This window comes from Diabrotica virgifera, chromosome 2, assembly GCF_917563875.1.
Source record: "Diabrotica virgifera virgifera chromosome 2, PGI_DIABVI_V3a".
In the NCBI taxonomy this organism is placed as follows: Eukaryota; Metazoa; Arthropoda; class Insecta; order Coleoptera; family Chrysomelidae; genus Diabrotica; species Diabrotica virgifera.
The window spans coordinates 142,360,701-142,380,258 of NC_065444.1; the positions used below are offsets into that span (position 1 = coordinate 142,360,701).

Sequence of the window (19,558 nt, forward strand, 5' to 3'; positions counted from 1 at the left end):
AATATATGATAGCAAACAAACAACCGCAGAAAAGCCGAACAAGCCAGATCTACAAAAGTGTGAAACGTAGTTTGTAGCCAAAATGTGACACGTACTTTGTAGCCACGATCTTAATATTTACCTTCACGTTCGAATGACATATTGCTATATCTTTCTTTTCTAGTACTACTGCATAAAGGGAAAGCGTGGATTCTAAATGAAGCTATGCCTAAACGCTTGGAAGAATTTGAGGTGTGGGTATACAGCCGACTACTAAAAATAAGCTGGGTCGACAGAGTTAGAAATGAGGAGGTCCTTAGACAGCTGTACCAACCAACACAACTGGCCAATATAATAAAGAGACACAAGCTGAAATACTTCAGTCGCTTCATGAGACACGCTGAAAAATATTATCTGATTATTTACATCTGATCATTCAGGGAAAGATCCAAGGCAAACGTGGTCCTAGTAGAAGAAGAACACCATATCTAAAAAAACCTAAGGCAATGATACGGAAAATGGGCTAGATCATTATTCAGAGCTGCCGTCAATAAAGTCAAAGATCGATGACGGTCATGGAACTAGAAGAAGAAGTTTCTTTTTGGAGGCATTTCAAGCTTTTTGTTAGGAAGTGCTTTAATATTACATTTTTTTTTGGTTTATTTTGGTTTATTGTTTGTTGTTTATGTCCAGTGTCCAGTTCCATAACGACCGGATTGTGATTTGGCTCTATATTTTTGTACTACGAATACTTGACTTAAATCTAAGATTAATCAAAATAAAATCGATCTGATTTCTTAAAACTCTTTTCTCGTTGTCTTGAGGTGAGTTATTGGTAAATATTCGTCTGATAGGTAGTTTAAACCAAAAATTGGATAGCACCTACATATTCTTCTTCTTGACAAAATTGTATTATCACTGTCATTACGTGTGTACGTGAATGAACTATCTTCCAATAAAGTCGTCTCAGGTGCAACCCATAAAAATATTGGGACTGTATTTTAAAGTCATCTTATAATACCGTGTGTCCACGGTTGGAGTGCCCAAGAGGAACATTTTTTATTTTCAATTTTAGCGAAAAATGTCATTCTTGATAAAAAGTTTTGCTTGTTCTTAAACCCCATAAAACGAAATAAAATTCAAGCTTTTCAAAACCTGCTTAATTTTGTAGCCAATTTTATGTAAAACCCTATAAATTTTTGCACTAAGTTCGAAATCGTAACAATAATTTAGTATTTAGTGTTGCCAAGCTACAATGTAGCTTAGTAACTGTCAACTCTGATAAATAATTTGCGAATTGTCATTGTATTTCGACAAGAAAATGTTAAGCTTATTATGAAGTATCTTAGCATAAACAGAATAAAACTATAATGCTCAACTAGCTACACCTTATTTCTAATTCACGCTTATTACCAATAGGTTGTGTTTGTTATTGCATAACACCCATATGTTCGCTTACTAACCTTGTACAAAAAGTAAATTTTTAGTCAAGAGTTATCACCATAGCCAATTTACTTTAAAAAATCAAGAAGTAGACATATTCGGCGAGCCCGACATGGTCATGAGCCAGTCAACGTCGTGACCGCCAACCTGATCGAGCTGGCCAAATTACATAAAGCAAGGCCAATAACCAAGCAAGCAAGCAAGCAATGTTAAGCTCCAACACAGAATTTATCTTGTAAAGTATTATAGAATTGGAGCTGGTTCGTACCGACAAGCGATAGAAATTTTCAATGAAAAATATCCAGACGTACTCGTTACACGGAATGGATTGAAGAAACTAATAAAGAAATTTAATGAGACAGTATCTGTTGAAAACAGAAAAAGATCGAAATCGACGTATAATGAGGACGATGATGTCCTAGATATGCAGTCAGTTTCATCATTAAAATTTACTGTTTTCGTTTTATGGGGTTTTAAAACAAGCAAAATATTTATCAATAGTAGTTGACAGTTACTAAGCTACATTGTAGCTTAGCTACCTACACTAGATTATTGTTACGATTTCGAACTTAGTTCAAAAAATAATAGGGATTTACATAAAATTGGCTACAAAATTTAGCAGGTTTTAAAAAACTTGAATTTTATTTCGTTTTATGGGGTTTTAGAACAAGCAAAAAAATTTATCAAGAATGACATTTTTCGCTAAAATTAAAAATAAAAAAGTTTTTCCTTTTGGGCACCCCATCCGTGGACACACTGTATATTTATGACCCAATTGTCAATATGAATAAATCAGATAAAATTTAATTATTAGAGGAATTTTTTACCAAACAACAAAAACAAAATTTGTTTAATTTACTAATGTTTTGTATTTCGATAACGATTTCCTAAGTGGAAATTGGAACATCAAATAAGCTTAATTCCAAATAATTATAATGTCCAATATCACTGATTCCTCTTTATCTTTGTGAAAACAAGGCAATGGTAAACATTAATTATTAAAATACGTAAACAGTATCGGCCGTTATTTTATTATTGTATTTCATAATCTTTTATGAAAATTAATGTTTATAAATTAACTGAGCTTAATATTTTTATTTCACAAAAGTAAATACAGGATGATTGATTAGTGTGATAAAGGTCCGTAGATCTTCTATTAGTATGGTATAACTAGACCCAAACCCAGACATCCAAAGTGAAAGTTATCCTCCAACACCGAATTGTTCTACATGGTCCACATAATGTTCAGAAAAAAGTCACACAATTTTGAGCGTGTCGGGTTTGGGGGGGGGGGGGAGAAGGGGAGAAATCGGTAAATTCGTAGTTTTTTACGTTTTTCGTCAATATTTCTAAAACTACGATTTAGCATAAACAACCTTCTACACAAAAATGTTCTTGAAATAAAAAAGGCCCTATGCATAATCCTTCTAAAATGAACGGTTTTAAAGTTACTGAGGTAGTATAGTATAATTGGTCCAAAAAAGGCCTAACCTTAACATCCAAAGTAAAAGTTTTTCTCCAACACCAAATTGTTCTATATGGTCCACATATTGTTCAGTAAAAAGTTACACCATTTTGAGCGTCCGATTTGGGGGGGAGATAAGGGAGAAGTCAGTAAATTAGTAGTTTTTTTACGTTTTTCGTCAATATTTCTAAAACTATGCTTTAGCGCAGGGGTGGGCAAAGTGCGGCCCGCGGGCCGCATGCGGCCCTTTATACATTTTTTTGCGGCCCGCGGAAAAAAGTAAATTATTTTCATTTAAATATTTTTTAAAAGTATTGCTAATATTAATAAATAAATATAGATAATGCAGCTATTAATTAACACTTTGGCAGCGGGTGATTTTTCCGCAAATTTTCAACATAACGTGGGCAATTATTTGGGTATCCGGCATAGAATTTTGTCGGTTCCCTCAATGAAATCCATGAAATTTCAATAAATCGAAACAATATTTTTGAAGTAATCACAAACTGTTTGGAAAATTTTAAATTAACCCGTAACACCTATAGTAAGTGTAACAACTGAGGGAGCACCAAATTTAAGAGGAGCAAATATTGTAATGTTCAGAAAATTTAAAGATTACGTTCATGAACAATTTATAGAACAGGTATTATGCAATAATGTTTTGCAAGTAGACAACGTCATTTCAATTATAACTAATATTGTTAATTGAAGACATAAGTGTATAAAGGTCATATGTCACATTTTTTGAGAAAATTGTTTTATTAGGTTTTTGTTCTTCTAATATGTTGTTTTACCTTTTAAAATTTTAAAATATCCTATTTTTAGCTAAATAAAAATAACAGGAAGGTATTAAAGCAATATGTCCCACTAGATTTTCGAATTCTAGTGGATAAAGGTATTATGTCCAAGATCGCATTTCGACATAATACCTGTATCCATGTGAAATGTGTAAATATGGAGAATTTTTTCTACTACTTAGAAGATCTGCTGACGAACCTCTATTTATGTAAAAAGCAAACAAATACTTCAAATCAAAAGGTTATTTTTCGTGTTACGTAAAATGGATAAGAGTGGACGAATTTGGCTTCTATCTCTATAAGACATAGATACCTTAATGACTACATGATATTTCAGCAAGTAGATTTAAGAAAAAAAAGGACTGCACATCTGACCACAACTGAATATAGACCAAGAGAACTGGAAAATAAAACTGGTAGTGTGAGTTTGAAAAAACTGGGAAATTGAAGAGACCGAATAAAATTTGTTCCCGAAGGGTATAGATGGTTTTATGAAAACGCGATAGAGGAAAATAAAAAAAATCCCAAAAAGAAAAGAAGAACCTCCTAAAAATATGTTTTTATTAATTTTACAGTTTGTATAGCAATTTTTTTTTTGACAATCAATGCCCATTTTTGATACTTAACTCTTTTATTCACTTAACCCTAACATTTTTTAATTATTTTACTATGTGGATAAAGGTAATATGTCCACAAAATTTAAAATATTAGGCTTAAAGTAACTTTTTTTAAATTCAACTTAAAGTGTGAAAAAAGTACCTTCAAATACCTGTTTAAAAAAGTGTAGCAATGCAAATTTATAAAATAAATAACTAACTTGGGACAAAAGATACGAAAATGCTCATTACTCAAAAACATTATTTTGTCACATATGACCTTTATCCACTTATGTGTTCAATTTTATTCGTTCAAGAGGATTAAATCATCGTGCATTCTGCATTCATAGCATTTTTGAAAGATTTAGAAACAGAACATACCTACTGATGTCTTACACCACAATCATCTTTGATAGTTAAGTTTAGAAAAGGTTCTTAAAAGATGCTGTGAATTAGGGGAGGAAATAATTGCTTTATTTTTAGAAATGAAAAACTGCTAGAAAGGCTATAGCGGGATAAGATGGTAAAATCTGCACTCGGCTGGATTCTTAGTGGGGGTTGGGAAATCGAAAGTACATAATTCAAAAACCCCCTAACCAAATTTTTAGCTCCCTATGTGACCCCAGGTGTCCCCTATCGAAAAAAATGTGTTTTTTCGAAAAACATTTTTTTGGAGTAATCTTTTGCTTTAAAAAATGTGAAAAAAATTGTGAATGTACATTATTATACCATAAATCCCACTGATTTTTTTCAGATTTTTTGGATCAAAATTGACGCCAGAAAAATTTTTTGAAGTTTTCAAAAAATTTTTAGGTTATGTAGGTAATTTTTGGCTAGCTCCGGCAAAATTTTTTTTAGTGTATTTTTTTCCGTTCTTTTGAATGGCAGGGATAGTTTTGCCATTTTCTCGCCGGAAATTACTCAAAATTCGAAAAAACCCATTTTTTGGTTACCCCCCTCATATTTTTAGTGTTTACTGAGCGATCTTTTCTTTAAAAAATCTGAAAAAAATTATGAACATACATTGATGCCCAAAAATATACTATTTTTTTTCAGATTTTTTGGATCAAAATTGAAAAATTTTGAATTTTTCAAAAAATTTTTAGGTTATGTAGGTAATTTTTGGCGAGCGCCGACATAATTTTTTTTAGTGTATTTTTTTCCGTTCTTTTGAATGGCTGGGATAGTTTTGCCATTTTCTCGCCGGAAATTGCTCAAAATTCGAAAAAACCCATTTTTTAGTTCCCCCCTCATATTTTTAGTGTTTACTGACCGATCTTTCCTTTAAAAAAATCTGAAAAAAATTATGAACATACATTGATGCCCAAAAATATACTGTTTTTTTTTCAGATTTTTGGATCAAAATTGAAAAATTTTGAATTTTTCAAAAAATTTTTAGGTTATGTAGGTAATTTTTGGCTAGGTCCGACATAATTTTTTTTAGTGTATATTTTTCCGTTCTTTTGAATGGCTGGGATAGTTTTGCCATTTTCTCGCCGGAAATTGCTCAAAATTCGAAAAAACCCATTTTTTTGGTTCCCCCCCCTCATATTTTTAGTGTTTACTGAGCGATCTGTTCTTTAAAAATCTGAAAAAAAATTATGAACATACATTGATGGCCAAAAACATACTGTTTTTTTTATCAGATTTTTTGGATCAAAATTGAGGCTAGAAAAATTATTGAATTTCTCAAAAAAATTTTAGGTTATGTAGGTAATTTTTGCCTACCTCCGACATAATTTTTTTTAGTGTATTTTTTTCCGTTCTTTTGAATGGCAGGGATAGTTTTGCCATTTTCTCGCCGGAAATTACTCAAAATTCGAAAAAACCCATTTTTTTGGTTACCCCCCTCATATTTTTAGTGTTTACTGAGCGATCTTTTCTTTAAAAAATCTGAAAAAAATTATGAACATACATTGATGCTCAAAAATATACTATTTTTTTTTTCAGATTTTTTGGATCAAAATTGAAAAATTTTGAATTTTTCAAAAAAATTTTAGGTTATGTAGGTAATTTTTGGCGAGCGCCGACATAATTTTTTTTAGTGTATTTTTTTCCGTTCTTTTGAATGGCTGGAATAGTTTTGCCATTTTCTCGCCGGAAATTGCTCAAAATTCGAAAAAAACCCATTTTTTGGTTCCGCCCTCATATTTTTAGTGTTTACTGACCGATCTTTCCTTTAAAAAATCTGAAAAAAATTATGAACATACATTGATGCCCAAAAATATACTGGTTTTTCTTTCAGATTTTTTGGATCAAAATTGAAAAATTTTGAATTTTTCAAAAAATTTTTAGGTTATGTAGGTAATTTTTGGCTAGGTCCGACATAATTTTTTTTAGTGTATATTTTTCCGTTCTTTTGAATGGCTGGGATAGTTTTGCCATTTTCTCGCCGGAAATTGCTCAAAATTCGAAAAAACCCATTTTTTTTGTTCCCCTCTCATATTTTTAGTGTTTACTGAGCGATCTGTTCTTTAAAAAATCTGAAAAAAAATTATGAACATACATTGATGGCCAAAAACATACTGTTTTTTTTATCAGATTTTTTGGATCAAAATTGAGGCTAGAAAAAATGATTGAATTTCTCAAAAAAATTTTAGGTTATGTAGGTAATTTTTGGCTACCTCCGACATAATTTTTTTTAGTGTATTTTTTTCCGTTCTTTTGAATGGCAGAGATAGTTTGGCCATTTTCTCGCCGGAAATTGCTCAAAATTCGAAAAAACCCATTTTTTGGTCCCCCCCTCATATTTTTAGTGTTTACTGACCGATCTTTCCTTTAAAAAATCTGAAAAAAAAAATAATGAACATACATTGATGCCCAAAAACATACTTTTTTTTCAGATTTTTTGGATCAAAATTGAGGCCAGAAAAAATTATTGAATTTTTCAAAAAAATTTTAGGGTATGTAGGTAATTTTTGGCTAGCTCCGATATAATTTTTTTTAGTGTATTTTTTTTCCTTCTTTTGAATGGCTTGGATAGTTTTGCCATTTTCTCGCCGGAAATTGCTCAAAATTCGAAAAACCCATTTTTTGGTTTTCCCCCCTCATATTTTTATTGTTTACTGAGCGATATTTTCTTAAGATAATCTGAAAAAAATTATGAACATACATTGTTATGCCCAAAAATATACTGATTTTTTTTAGATTTTTTGGATTAAAATTTTACTCAGGGAAATTTTTTGAATTTTTCAAAAAAAAATCGTTTATGTAAGCCATTTTTGACAGACTTCGAAATAATTTGTGTATTTTTTTTTCGTTCTTTTGAATAACTGGGTTAGATTTGCCATTTTCTCTCCGGGACTTTCTCACAATTCGAAAAGAGCCATTTCTTTGTGTCCCCCTATGTGTACACATAAACTCAATTGCATGTCAATAAATAACGATTTTTGATGTCAATAAATACCGATTTTCCGTTATTTTGAATAGCGTGATCAGGTTTTTTGAGAAGAGAAGGTAGCCATTTTGAGAAGAGAATATGCATAAAATACGACAACTCCCTTTGTTGATATTTTTCCTATGTTTTTAGTAGACAACCTTAACCCTTAACTATAGGTACATGGCTACCTTAATTACATTATGTATAGATCAATTCATAGATATTTCTTCGTCTTAGTTGTGTTTTCCGATTTCTCAATTGAAATTACCATATTAATATTACCTTTTGCGTATTTATTAATTAAGTTAAGGTAATTGAAAGTTAATTTTTTGATACGCTAGAGTAACTACTTTAAAAAATATATCAATATTAAAAATATTTAAATATATATAGACATTATTAATGTTATTAATAAGTAATTATAAGTAATTAATAAGTAATAAGTAATTATTAAAAACGTTTTCCAGCATGAAATATGCCATACAGTTATAGGCAAACGTTTATTTTCAACTTTATTTGATTTATTAATTTTACTTTTCAAAGGTGTAAAGTAAATAAAATTATTCGTTAATAGTTACATTTTAAATAAGTAATCACGTTTGCACCGTAATCAAGTTATTTCCATAAATGTAGCTTACTAAATAAGTATGTGAATATCTACATATTTATATTTTCAATCCATGATATACATAGATAGAATAAAATACAATAATACTATAGGTAAGCATAAGCCTATTCGTGCTCGATTTTCAACGTGTTGCGCACTGTGCCGGCGAGAAAATGGCAAAACTATCCCAGCCATTCAAAAGAACGGAAAAATATACACTAAAAAAATTATGTCGGACCTAGCCAAAAATTACCTACATAACCTAAAAATTTTTTGAAAAATTCAAAATTTTTCAATTTTGATCCAAAAAATCTGAAAAAAAACCAGTATATTTTTGGGCATCAATGTATGTTCATAATTTTTTTCAGATTTTTTAAAGGAAAGATCGGTCAGTAAACACTAAAAATATGAGGGGGGAACCAAAAAATGAGTTTTTTAGAATTTTGAGCCATTTCCGGCGAGAAAATGGCAAAACTATCCCAGCCATTCAAAAGAACGGAAAAAAATACACTAAAAAAATTATGTCGGCGCTCGCCAAAAATTACCTACATAACCTAAAATTTTTTTGAAAAATTCAAAATTTTTCAATTTTGATCAAAAAAATCTGAAAAAAAATAGTATATTTTTGGGCATCAATGTATGTTCATAATTTTTTTCAGATTTTTTAAAGAAAAGATCGCTCAGTAAACACTAAAAATATGAGGGGGGTAACCAAAAAAATGGGTTTTTTCGAATTTTGAGTAATTTCCGGCGAGAAAATGGCAAAACTATCTCTGCCATTCAAAAGAACGGAAAAAAATACACTAAAAAAAAATTATGTCGGAGGTAGCCAAAAATTACCTACATAACCTAAAAATTTTTTGAGAAATTCAATAATTTTTTCTAGCCTCAATTTTGATCCAAAAAATCTGATAAAAAAACAGTATGTTTTTGGCCATCAATGTAATTTTAATTAATTTTTTTTCAGATTTTTTAAAGAACAGATCGCTCAGTAAACACTAAAAATATGAGGGGGGGAACCAAAAAAATGGGTTTTTTCGAATTTTGAGCAATTTCCGGCGAGAAAATGGCAAAACTATCCCAGCCATTCAAAAGAACGGAAAAATATACACTAAAAAAAATTATGTCGGACCTAGCCAAAAATTACCTACATAACCTAAAAATTTTTTGAAAAATTTAAAATTTTTCAATTTTGATCCAAAAAATCTGAAAAAAAAACCAGTATATTTTTGGGCATCAATGTATGTTCATAATTTTTTTCAGATTTTTTAAAGGAAAGATCGGTCAGTAAACACTAAAAATATGAGGGGGTAACCAAAAAATGGGTTTTTTCGAGTTTTGAGCAATTTCCGGCGAGAAAATGGCAAAACTATCCCAGCCATTCAAAAGAACGGAAAAAAATACACTAAAAAAAATGATGTCGGCGCTCGCCAAAAATTACCTACATAACCTAAAATTTTTTTGAAAAATTCAAAATTTTTCAATTTTGATCCAAAAAATCTAAAAAAAAAATAGTATATTTTTGGGCCACAATGTATGTTCATAATTTTTTTCAGATTTTTTAAAGAAAAGATCGCTCAGTAAACACTAAAAATATGAGGGGGGTAACCAAAAAAATGGGTTTTTTCGAATTTTGAGTAATTTCTGGCGAGAAAATGGCAAAACTATCCCTGCCATTCAAAAGAACGGATAAAAATACACTAAAAAAAATTTTGTCGGAGCTAGTCAAAAATTACCTACATAACCTAAAATTTTTTTGAAAACTTCAAAAATTTTTTCTGGCGTCAATTTTGATCCAAAAAATCTGAAAAAAATCAGTGGGATTTAGGGTATAATAATGTATATTCACAATTTTTGTCACATTTTTTAAAGCAAAAGATCGCTCCAAAAAAATGTTTTTCGAAAAAACACATTTTTTTCGATAGGGGACACCTGGGGTCACATAGGGAGCTAAAAATTTGGTTAGGGGGTTTTTGAATTATGTACTTTCGATTGCCCAACCCCAACTAAGAATCCAGCCGAGTGCAGATTTTACCATCTTATCCCGCTATAGCCTTTGCTTAATTTGCAAGTTTGGAACGCCAAATGAAACTTTTAAAATGAAACTCAAACTATTCATTGATCGTATAAAAGAGAAAGAATTATGAAAATTTATGAAGAAAAAATTTGTAATTTCCTGGTGGAATTTGAAATTCGTTTCAAAGATATTGAAGATACCTATATCATTTTCCTTATTACTTCTTAGAAATCATTTTTCATTTCAAATTGAATGCTTAAACTGCATGCAAAATAACTGACCAAACGTAGTATTTAATAACTGCAACTCGGATTTCGAAGATTAGTTTTTTGGTTCTAGACAATTTGTTTACAATAAAAGTATTTTCCGTCTAGCTGCTTAGATTTTCTAGTAAGTGAGTCATCGAGATAGAATCGGACAGAACATCACCATCGATGACTTCAACTTTGAGCGCGTCGGAGAATTTAAGTATCTTGGAACAACAATAACTGAAGACCATAACGGATCACAAGAAATAAACAATAGGACACAAGCCGGCAACAGATGTCTTTATGCCCTTCAAAACCTTATAAAATCAAAAAACTAACAAATATACAACTATATAAAACAATCATACGACCCTTAGTGATGTATGGAACTGTAAACTAAAAGCTCATTAAGAAAACTAAATATATGATAGCAAACAAACAACCGCAGAAAAGCCGAACAAGCCAGATCTACAAAAGTGTGAAACGTAGTTTGTAGCCAAAGTGTGACACGTACTTTGTAGCCACGATCTTAATATTTACCTTCACGTTCGAATGACATATTGCTATATCTTTCTTTTCCAGTACTACTGCATAAAGTGAAAGCGTGGATTCTAAATGAAGCTATGCCTAAACGCTTGGAAGCATTTGAGATGTGGGTATACAGCCGACTACTAAAAATAAGCTGGGTCCACAGAGTTAGAAATGAGGAGGTCCTTAGACAGCTGTACCAAACAACACAACTGGCCAATATAATAAAGAGACACAAGCTGAAATACTTCAGTCACTTCATGAGACACGCTGAAAAATATTATCTGATTATTTACATCTGATCATTCAGGGAAAGATCCAAGGCAAACGTGGTCCTGGTAGAAGAAGAACGCCATATCTAAAAAAACCTAAGGCAATGATACGGAAAATGGGCTAGATCATTATTCAGAGCTGCCGTCAATAAAGTCACGATAGCGAATATGGTAGCCAACATGATATTCAAAGATCGATGACGGTCATGGAACTAGAAGAAGAAGAAGTTTCTTTTTGGAGGCATTTCAAGCTTTTTGTTAGGAAGTGCTTTAATATTACATTTTTTTTTTGGTTTATTTTGGTTTATTGTTTGTTGTTTATGTCCAGTTCCATAACGACCGGATTGTGATTTGGCTCTATATTTTTGTACTACGAATACTTGACTTAAATCTAAGATTAATCAAAATAAAATCGATCTGATTTCTTAAAACTCTTTTCTCGTTGTCTTGAGGTGAGTTATTGGTAAATATTCGTCTGATAGGCAGTTTAAACCAAGTATTGGATAGCACCTACATATTCTTCTTGACAAAATTGTATTATCACTGTCATTACGTGTGTACGTGAATGAACTATCTTCCAATAAAGTCGTCCCAGGTGCAACCCATAAAAATATTGGGACTGTATTTTAAAGTCATCTTATTAGTTCAGAGAAATAAGGAAAAAAAATATCGTGTTGGTGACACATCCCCCTCCAGGCTAAAACCAAATTTTTCGAGTAATATGGTCATCTATAATAATAACCTATATGTTTCCTGCAGCCGATTTTGATGATATACATAGTTATAAACAAATGAAGATCAAAAAACGGTAAATTTTCGCTTTTTTCGTCAATAACCAAAAAGTTAAGTATTTTAAACAAATTTGAGAGTAATAAACTCATAAACCGTATAAAAAACTTCAATATGGCGTTCGCTGAATATGTCTATCCTTATTGGTTACTTAGAAAATTGCCAAATAAATCATAAATTTTGAGTTTTTATAAATATTCATAACTTATGTAAAAATTAACTTAGAACCTTCTTATTACATGGAATGCTGAGACTTATGGTGCTTAAATTATACCCTAAATTCCAAAGCAATTGGTCAAATAGTTTAAAAGTTATTTAATTTGTTTATTCAAAATTAATTTTTTTTGCAACACTGTAAGTCAGAAAATGATGAAGTTACAGTAATATTTTGGATAGTTTATGAAAGAAGAAAATTTACAGTATTAATTTAATTTAAAAAAATGACAAAAAATAATTATAGATATTGCAAAATAATTTTGCAAAAACATGTGAATTAAAAAATTGGGGGGGCTAACTTTGTCCCTAAATGTCCTAGAACAGTTGTTTTTCTTTCTAAATGTGTATAAAAATTCAGTCTTTCTAAATATGAAAAAATAATTTTTCTACGGGTAACGGTTAAAAAGTTATTCTAATTGTTTATAAGTAAGCAAAGAATGGACATGTTTTTGCAAAATAATTTTATACTGTTTAAAATTATTTTTTGTCATTTATTTTTAATTAAGGTAATAGTATAAATGTTCTTCTTTCATAAACTGTCAGAAGTATTATTGTAACCTCATAATTTTCTGACTTATAGTGTTGCAAAAAAAATGAATTTGGGAAAAATAAATTAAATAACTTTTAAACTATTTGACCAACTGCTTTGAAATTTAAAATATAATTTAAGTACAAGAGGTCTCGGCATTCCGTGTAATAAGAAGATTCTAAGTTAATTTTTACCTAAGTTACGAATATTTAAAAAAACTCAATATTTATGATTTATTTTGCAATTTTCTAAGCAACCAATAAGGTTGGACATATTCAGCGAATGCCATATTGATGTTTTTTATACGATTTATGAGTTTCTTACTCTCAAATTTGTTTAAAGTGCTTAACTTTTTGGTAATAGACGAAAAAAGCGATAATTTACCGTTTTTCGATTTTCATTTGTTTATAACTATGTATATCATCAAAATCGGCTGCAGGAAACATATAGGTTAATAATATAGATGTCCATACTACTCAAAAAATTTGGTTTCGGCCTGGAGGGGGATGTGTCACGAGAAAAACCTTATTTCTCTGGACTATATAATACCGTGTGTCCACGGATGGAGTGCCCAAGAGGAATTTTTTTTATTTTCAATTTTAGCGAAAAATGTCATTCTTGATAAAAAGTTTTGCTTGTTCTTAAACCCCATAAAACGAAATATCAAGCTTTTCAAAAAAACCTGCTTAATTTTGTAGCCAATTTTATGTAAAACCCTATAAATTTTTGCACTAAGTTCGAAATCGTAACAATAATTTAGTATTTAGTGTTGCCAAGCTACAATGTAGCTTAGTAACTGTCAACTCTGATAAATAATTTGCGAATTGTCATTGTATTTCGACAAGAAAATGTTAAGCTTATTATGAAGTATCTTAGCATAAACAGAATAAAACTATAATGCTCAACTAGCTACACCTTATTTCTAATTCACGCTTATTACCAATAGGTTTTTTTTTGAAAAATGGCTTTAGCAGAGCCAATTAGCCAGACTTGTTTGTGATTGATTGCAGATTCATAGTCATAAATTTCTTATAAACATAAGTACATTCTACAATATTATTTTTATAAATACATTGGTACATTGTGTAGCTTTTTTTCCTTCGATCGCCCTCATCGCCTTCCCCTGGATCCGCCAATGTAACAGATGATATGTACGTAGAAAGTACTCTGTATCTCGGTAAGGAGGAATATTTTATTTAAGTGTTTTAGGTTAAATCTTCGTATTTTGTGCTAAGGTTTCTCCAGTTACAGTGACGGCAAAAAAAATCTTTACATTGCCAAATAAATCACCAAATTTGAAGACAATTTGCATGCGTTCTGTCTTCACTTGGAGGGGTGGATAGAGGAGGGGGGCTAGAGTACTTGCGACTGCAATTATTTGTAGTTTACGGACCGCTTGGCTTATTTAGGGAATTCTGCGCGTTTGCACTGTTTTGCAACAGTTGGCTTTGTGCGGGTAGTCAGTGCTAAACTTCTCATTTATCGCGTAAAGTTTGCGATCGTCAAATTCTAAATTAAATTGACAAATATGGGTCCAACGAAACTCACAAAAGAGGAGAAGGTTCGTGCTTTAACATTACTGGAGAAAGGAGACTCTGTAATTACCGTAGCACGTGCTATCGGTGCTTCAAGAGGGGCTATTTATCAACTGAAACGTTGCAACCGAACATTGATAATACGTGTTGAAGCTTCTAATTGAATGTTTGCGACTTTAAGGTCATATTTTAATGTTAAATGACTTACCGCATTGGCGTGGTCAGTTAAACTATTATCAGATATTTTAGTAGTTACATCAGGGAACTTGGTATTTTCATCACTTTCCACATACTTAATCACTTTATCACTTGATTTTATATAGAAAGGCACTTTCTTTTTAATTATTATTCTAATTAAATCACTTTTATTTAATTTGTTTAATTCTTATTTGACTTCTTCGATCTCAGCCTTGTTGCCAATTTATATATAGACCAGTGCTTACATACGGCTGTGAGTCGTGGATACTAACTAGAAAACTAAAGAGTTACAAGATACAAGCCCTAGAAATGAAGTATTTACGGGGAGTTAGAGAAGTGACAATGAGAGACAGAATAAGAAACACATATATACGGACAGATCTTAAGACGAAATCATACTTGAGTGTATTGAAGAAAAACAACTAAGTTGGTGGGGACACATGAAAAGAATGACAGACAACATACCAGTGAAGAAAATATGGGAAGCTAGGATACAAATTAAAAGAAATAGAGGAAGGCCTAGAGAAGATTGGGATATAGTAGTGGCTAAAATCATGCAAAGGAAGGGAAAAACAATAGCAGAAGCAAGCAGATCAGCATACAACAAGAAACAATAGTCAAAATTGCACTCACAATAATAAATGCTGTTAGATAATTTTATAAATGTTATAATTATTGAAATAAATGTTACACTTATATCTTCAGAAATAACAAATATGGATTCTCTAATTGTTTTTTAACATCAACTACAAATCTTGCCATTGTAGCGCCATCTATAATTCGGTGGTCACCCGATACGCTAACCGTAACAATTTCCTCCGACACAAGATGGTTGTTTTCATCAAACCTGGGCAAATTTTGGGATTTTCCTATAGCCATGATTGCTACTTGAGGTGGAAGAATAACAGGTTTAGTATGAGTGCCACCTATAGATCCTATATTAGACAACGTAAAGGTACCGTTAGAGATATCAGCTAGTGAGAATTTTCCATCCCTGCCATTCTTAATCAGTCTTTGTATTTCGAGGAAAATTTCCATCACCGAAAGTGCTTGAACATTCTTTATTACTGGCACAGCCAACCCGACAGACGTATCCATAGCTATACCTGAAATTATGTCAAACGGTTTAGCACATATTTAATATTTTAAATGATTTTATTAAACATCACATAGTGCCGTAAATTTAACAAGAATAGAAAACCGCTAAACGCCGTAAAAATGAGTGGCGCATACAATATTCCAGCTACAAAAGATCTGATATGAATATTACGTGGTACGAAAATGTATTTTCATTTTGATGCAAAACAAAATTTTAGTTTTATTTTAAAAGATTTTTTCATAATATTTGCCCAATTTGAAGTAAAACGCGTCAGAAAAGAGTAACTTTGATACAGTTTGAATTTTGAAACTCTTTTGTGGCGCGTTTACTTCAAATTTAGCAAATATTATGAAAAAATTTAAAATAAAACTACAACTTTGTTATCAAAATGAAAATACATTTTCGCGCCACGTAATATTCATATCAGATCTTTTGTAGCTGGAATATTGTATGCGCCACTTATTTTTACGGCGTTTAGCGGTTTTTTATTCTTGTATCAGGAGTTTTTCAAAGTTATTTATAAATTAAATGTATAAAGTTGAATGCAATGTTTCTCGAGTACACGTTAAGCTTTATAAATGGTCACCTTTGTCGCACTATCTCCCAAATGATCTAGTGTCCATCGAATGTACACTAGATTTTTTTTCTATTCAAAATAGATTGAAAAAAGATCCAAAGATTGGGATGGCCGGTAAATGAACTCGGATTGCCCGTTGCCAGATCAAATTAGCGTCGTAACCACTACAACTACATAAACCATTTAGGGAATAATCGTTAATTGGATTATACTTTTGTAGCTTAATAACTTCTAAACGGCTTAACCGATTTTATTCACTAAACATGAGTTTGAAACGTATTGACAAGTAGTATCTTATGCATCTAAGGTCAAGTATGACAACTGAAGCTATTACAGGAATTATTGAGCTTGAAAAACCGTTTTTCCCATAAGAAATAGATTTGATCATACTTATGAAGCCTATAACTTAAAAATTCGAATTTTCCCGGATATAAGGTATACACCGTTAGATTCGTCTAGAGTCCTTCTGCAAACGCTCAGTTATTGGCGTAATTCGTAGGTTGAAATTTTGAGTAATTGTCGAAAAACCAAAATTTTCAAAGTTTAGTTTTTCAGTTTTTCGGCTATACTGAGCCGTGTGTGTCCGATCCTGACAGATTAGACACCATTTGAAAGCGTAACTCAACGCTATTGATTTGGTGTATTTACTGTTCTCCTGTATCTTCTTGAACCGAAGATATATACCTCCAAAAGATATGCCGTTTTGTACCTACCAAGTCCGATAGCTGGCTTATGGGTAGTCAAAACTCATAAACTACACCGGTTCTGAATCGGCCCTCACCCCCTCTTCAAACACAGAAAAAAAAATTCCGATCGGTTTAACTTTTCCACACACACACATACATACATACATACATACATACATATCCACAAACATTTTCCTATTTTAAATAAAAATTGACTCATATTTCTGAGCTCGGTAACTTTTGAACGGTATAACCGATTTTCAAAATTAGACATGCGTTGGAAAGGTAATGATCGCTTCTATTAGAAGCCGCAAAGGTCGGAGTTAAATTTTCGAAGTTTTTGGGAGTTTTGGGGACGAGAACGAAAAACAGACCCTAAATAGGAAGGGCCGTAAAATCCACACCCTTGGACCAAAATGGATGGTTGACATAAGAATGGGTGAGTCTTTTCCTGAACTTTAAGATGGGAGTTGGCCCAATTTTCAATTCAGTCAGATTTAGAAAATCGAAAATTTCGTGTATATAGGGTGAGGCAGATAACTGGCCTATTAGAAATATCTCGAGAACTAAATGCAACAGAATCATGAAAATTGGAATAAAGGGGTTTTGAAGGATGATCTATTAAATGAAAATATTTTCATCTCTTTGCAACTTCCGGTTATACCGAATATAACTTCGTTTTTTTTTAATGGGACACCCTGTATATTTTTATATTTTTGGATTCTCTTCGATGTCTTCTTTCTTAAAATATGAGGTTTTGTAATATTTTACAAGGTATTTTAAAAGATAATTACGTTTTTTTTTATTAATTTCGTAGCAACATTCACACCCTGTAGAACTGTAGTAGTTTGACATCTAAAACTCTACTTACGTTCAAATGATTTTTAATATACTCTACTATTGTTAAGAATCATTAGTATAGCTAAATTTTTAATTTTAGTATACAGGGTTGGTCGAAACTCGGAATGAGTATTTTCTGAGTTTTCTTAAATAGAACACCCTGTATTTTTGTATTGTAATGAAATGATATTTTATAGAACTTTTTTATTTCTTAAGCACTCCCTATACCTAACTGCTCTAGTTTGTGGGTTATTGGTGATTCAAGCTAAACATTAACTGCACCAAAAAATACGTAAAATTTTATTAGGTTGGCCGTGAAAATACTCAATCCCAAATAATTTTTTAGAAATAAATACATATTAATCCAGAGTGGTCCTTAAAATTACCAATAATGGTTTAGCTATCAAATTTAGGCTATTTAGCCTACGTAGTTAAGATTGTTGGTGCGATTAACAATTAAGCACAAATTAAAGCAGTTAGGTATAGGGAATGCTTGAGAAATAAAAAGGTACCATAAAATATCATTTCATTACAATACTAAAATACAGGGTGTTCCATTTAAGAAAACTCACAAAATACTCATTCCGAGTTTCGACCAACCCTGTATACTAAAATTAAAAATTTAGCTATACTAATGATTCTTAACAATAGTTAGAGTATATTAAAAAATCATTTGAACGTAAGTAGAGTTTTAGATGTCAAACGACTACAATTCTACAGGGTGTTAATTTTGCTACGAAATTAATAAAAAAATGTAATTATCTTTTAAAATACCCTGTATAATATTACAAAACCTCATATTTTAAGAAAGGAGACATCGAAGAGAATCCAAAAATGTAAAAAGATACAGGGTGTCCCATTTAAAAAGACGAAGTTATAAACTTCCGGTATAAACTAAAAGTTCCGGTATAACCGGAAGTTGCAAAGAGATGAAAATATTTTCATTTAATAGATTATCCTTCAAAACCCCTTTATTCCAATTTTCATGATTCTGTTGCCTTTAGTTCTCGAGATATTTCTAATAGGCCCTTTATTTGCCTCACCCTGTATATAGTGTCGCTTGTAGGGGTATTGTTGTTGGGGTTGCGCGCCACTGACGAGAACTGTCGTTCTCTGGTAATAGATATTTATAATGTGAGATTTTTTCAAAATTTTAGGATTAACAAACTTTCAAAAGAATTTAAAATTAAATTTTTAAAATAACAAACGTCTTGCCTTTAAACCAAGTAAATATAAAGTTACATAAAGCTTTAAATTATTTTCAACGAAAACATTTCGTTTATAAATTCGCAAAAGTGTGTGTGTTATTGCGTTGCCGCTCCGGCAATACACAGATCAGATTTATCGATGGATTCCTATGTAGTTTTTTCTTCTGAATCCAAATCTGAAAACGGCATTTCGATATTTCTAACCGTTTTCGAGATAATCGACCTCAAAGTCTAAAATGTGACGTCACAATCGTTTTATTTTCTTCCGACACACTACACGTCCAGCTGAAATCGTTGCTATTAAGTAGGCTAGTTTTTTAATTTCGATTTGTTAAGCAAAGCATAGGTTATTTACATTTGAGTTTGACACTTCGTGGATGTCAAACTAAATTAAAAATTAAGTATTAATAAAACATCAATGGCATTTGATAGTGAATTTAATTATTATATAAAATAAATAAGATGTTCAAAAATACAATTTGAGTATATTTTAAAAGCAATAATTTATTAACAGGTTTAAAAAGGTTTATACGAATATACGACCTCCCCT

At 31.2% G+C, this 19,558-nt stretch overlaps 2 protein-coding genes across 3 annotated transcripts in view; one reads left to right on the forward strand and one right to left on the reverse strand.

Moving 5' to 3' along the window:
- The window catches only part of LOC126880251 (nuclear receptor-binding protein homolog), an 842,193-nt gene that overhangs the window by 608,030 nt on the left and 214,605 nt on the right, over positions 1 to 19,558 (forward strand). The gene's annotated exons all lie outside the window — the stretch shown is intronic.
- LOC126880252 (lipoamide acyltransferase component of branched-chain alpha-keto acid dehydrogenase complex, mitochondrial) overlaps positions 1 to 19,558 on the reverse strand; it is an 89,811-nt gene that overhangs the window by 34,700 nt on the left and 35,553 nt on the right. Inside the window, exon 2 of one of the 2 annotated variants that reach the window (XM_050644019.1) lies at positions 15,251 to 15,704. The exons of the other annotated variant lie outside the window; for it this stretch is intronic. Coding sequence (XP_050499976.1) covers positions 15,292 to 15,704 — 413 coding nt within the window. The 3' untranslated portion in view covers positions 15,251 to 15,291. Of the gene's footprint in view, positions 1 to 15,250; positions 15,705 to 19,558 lie in introns of those variants that run through there. 2 annotated transcript variants of the gene reach the window in all.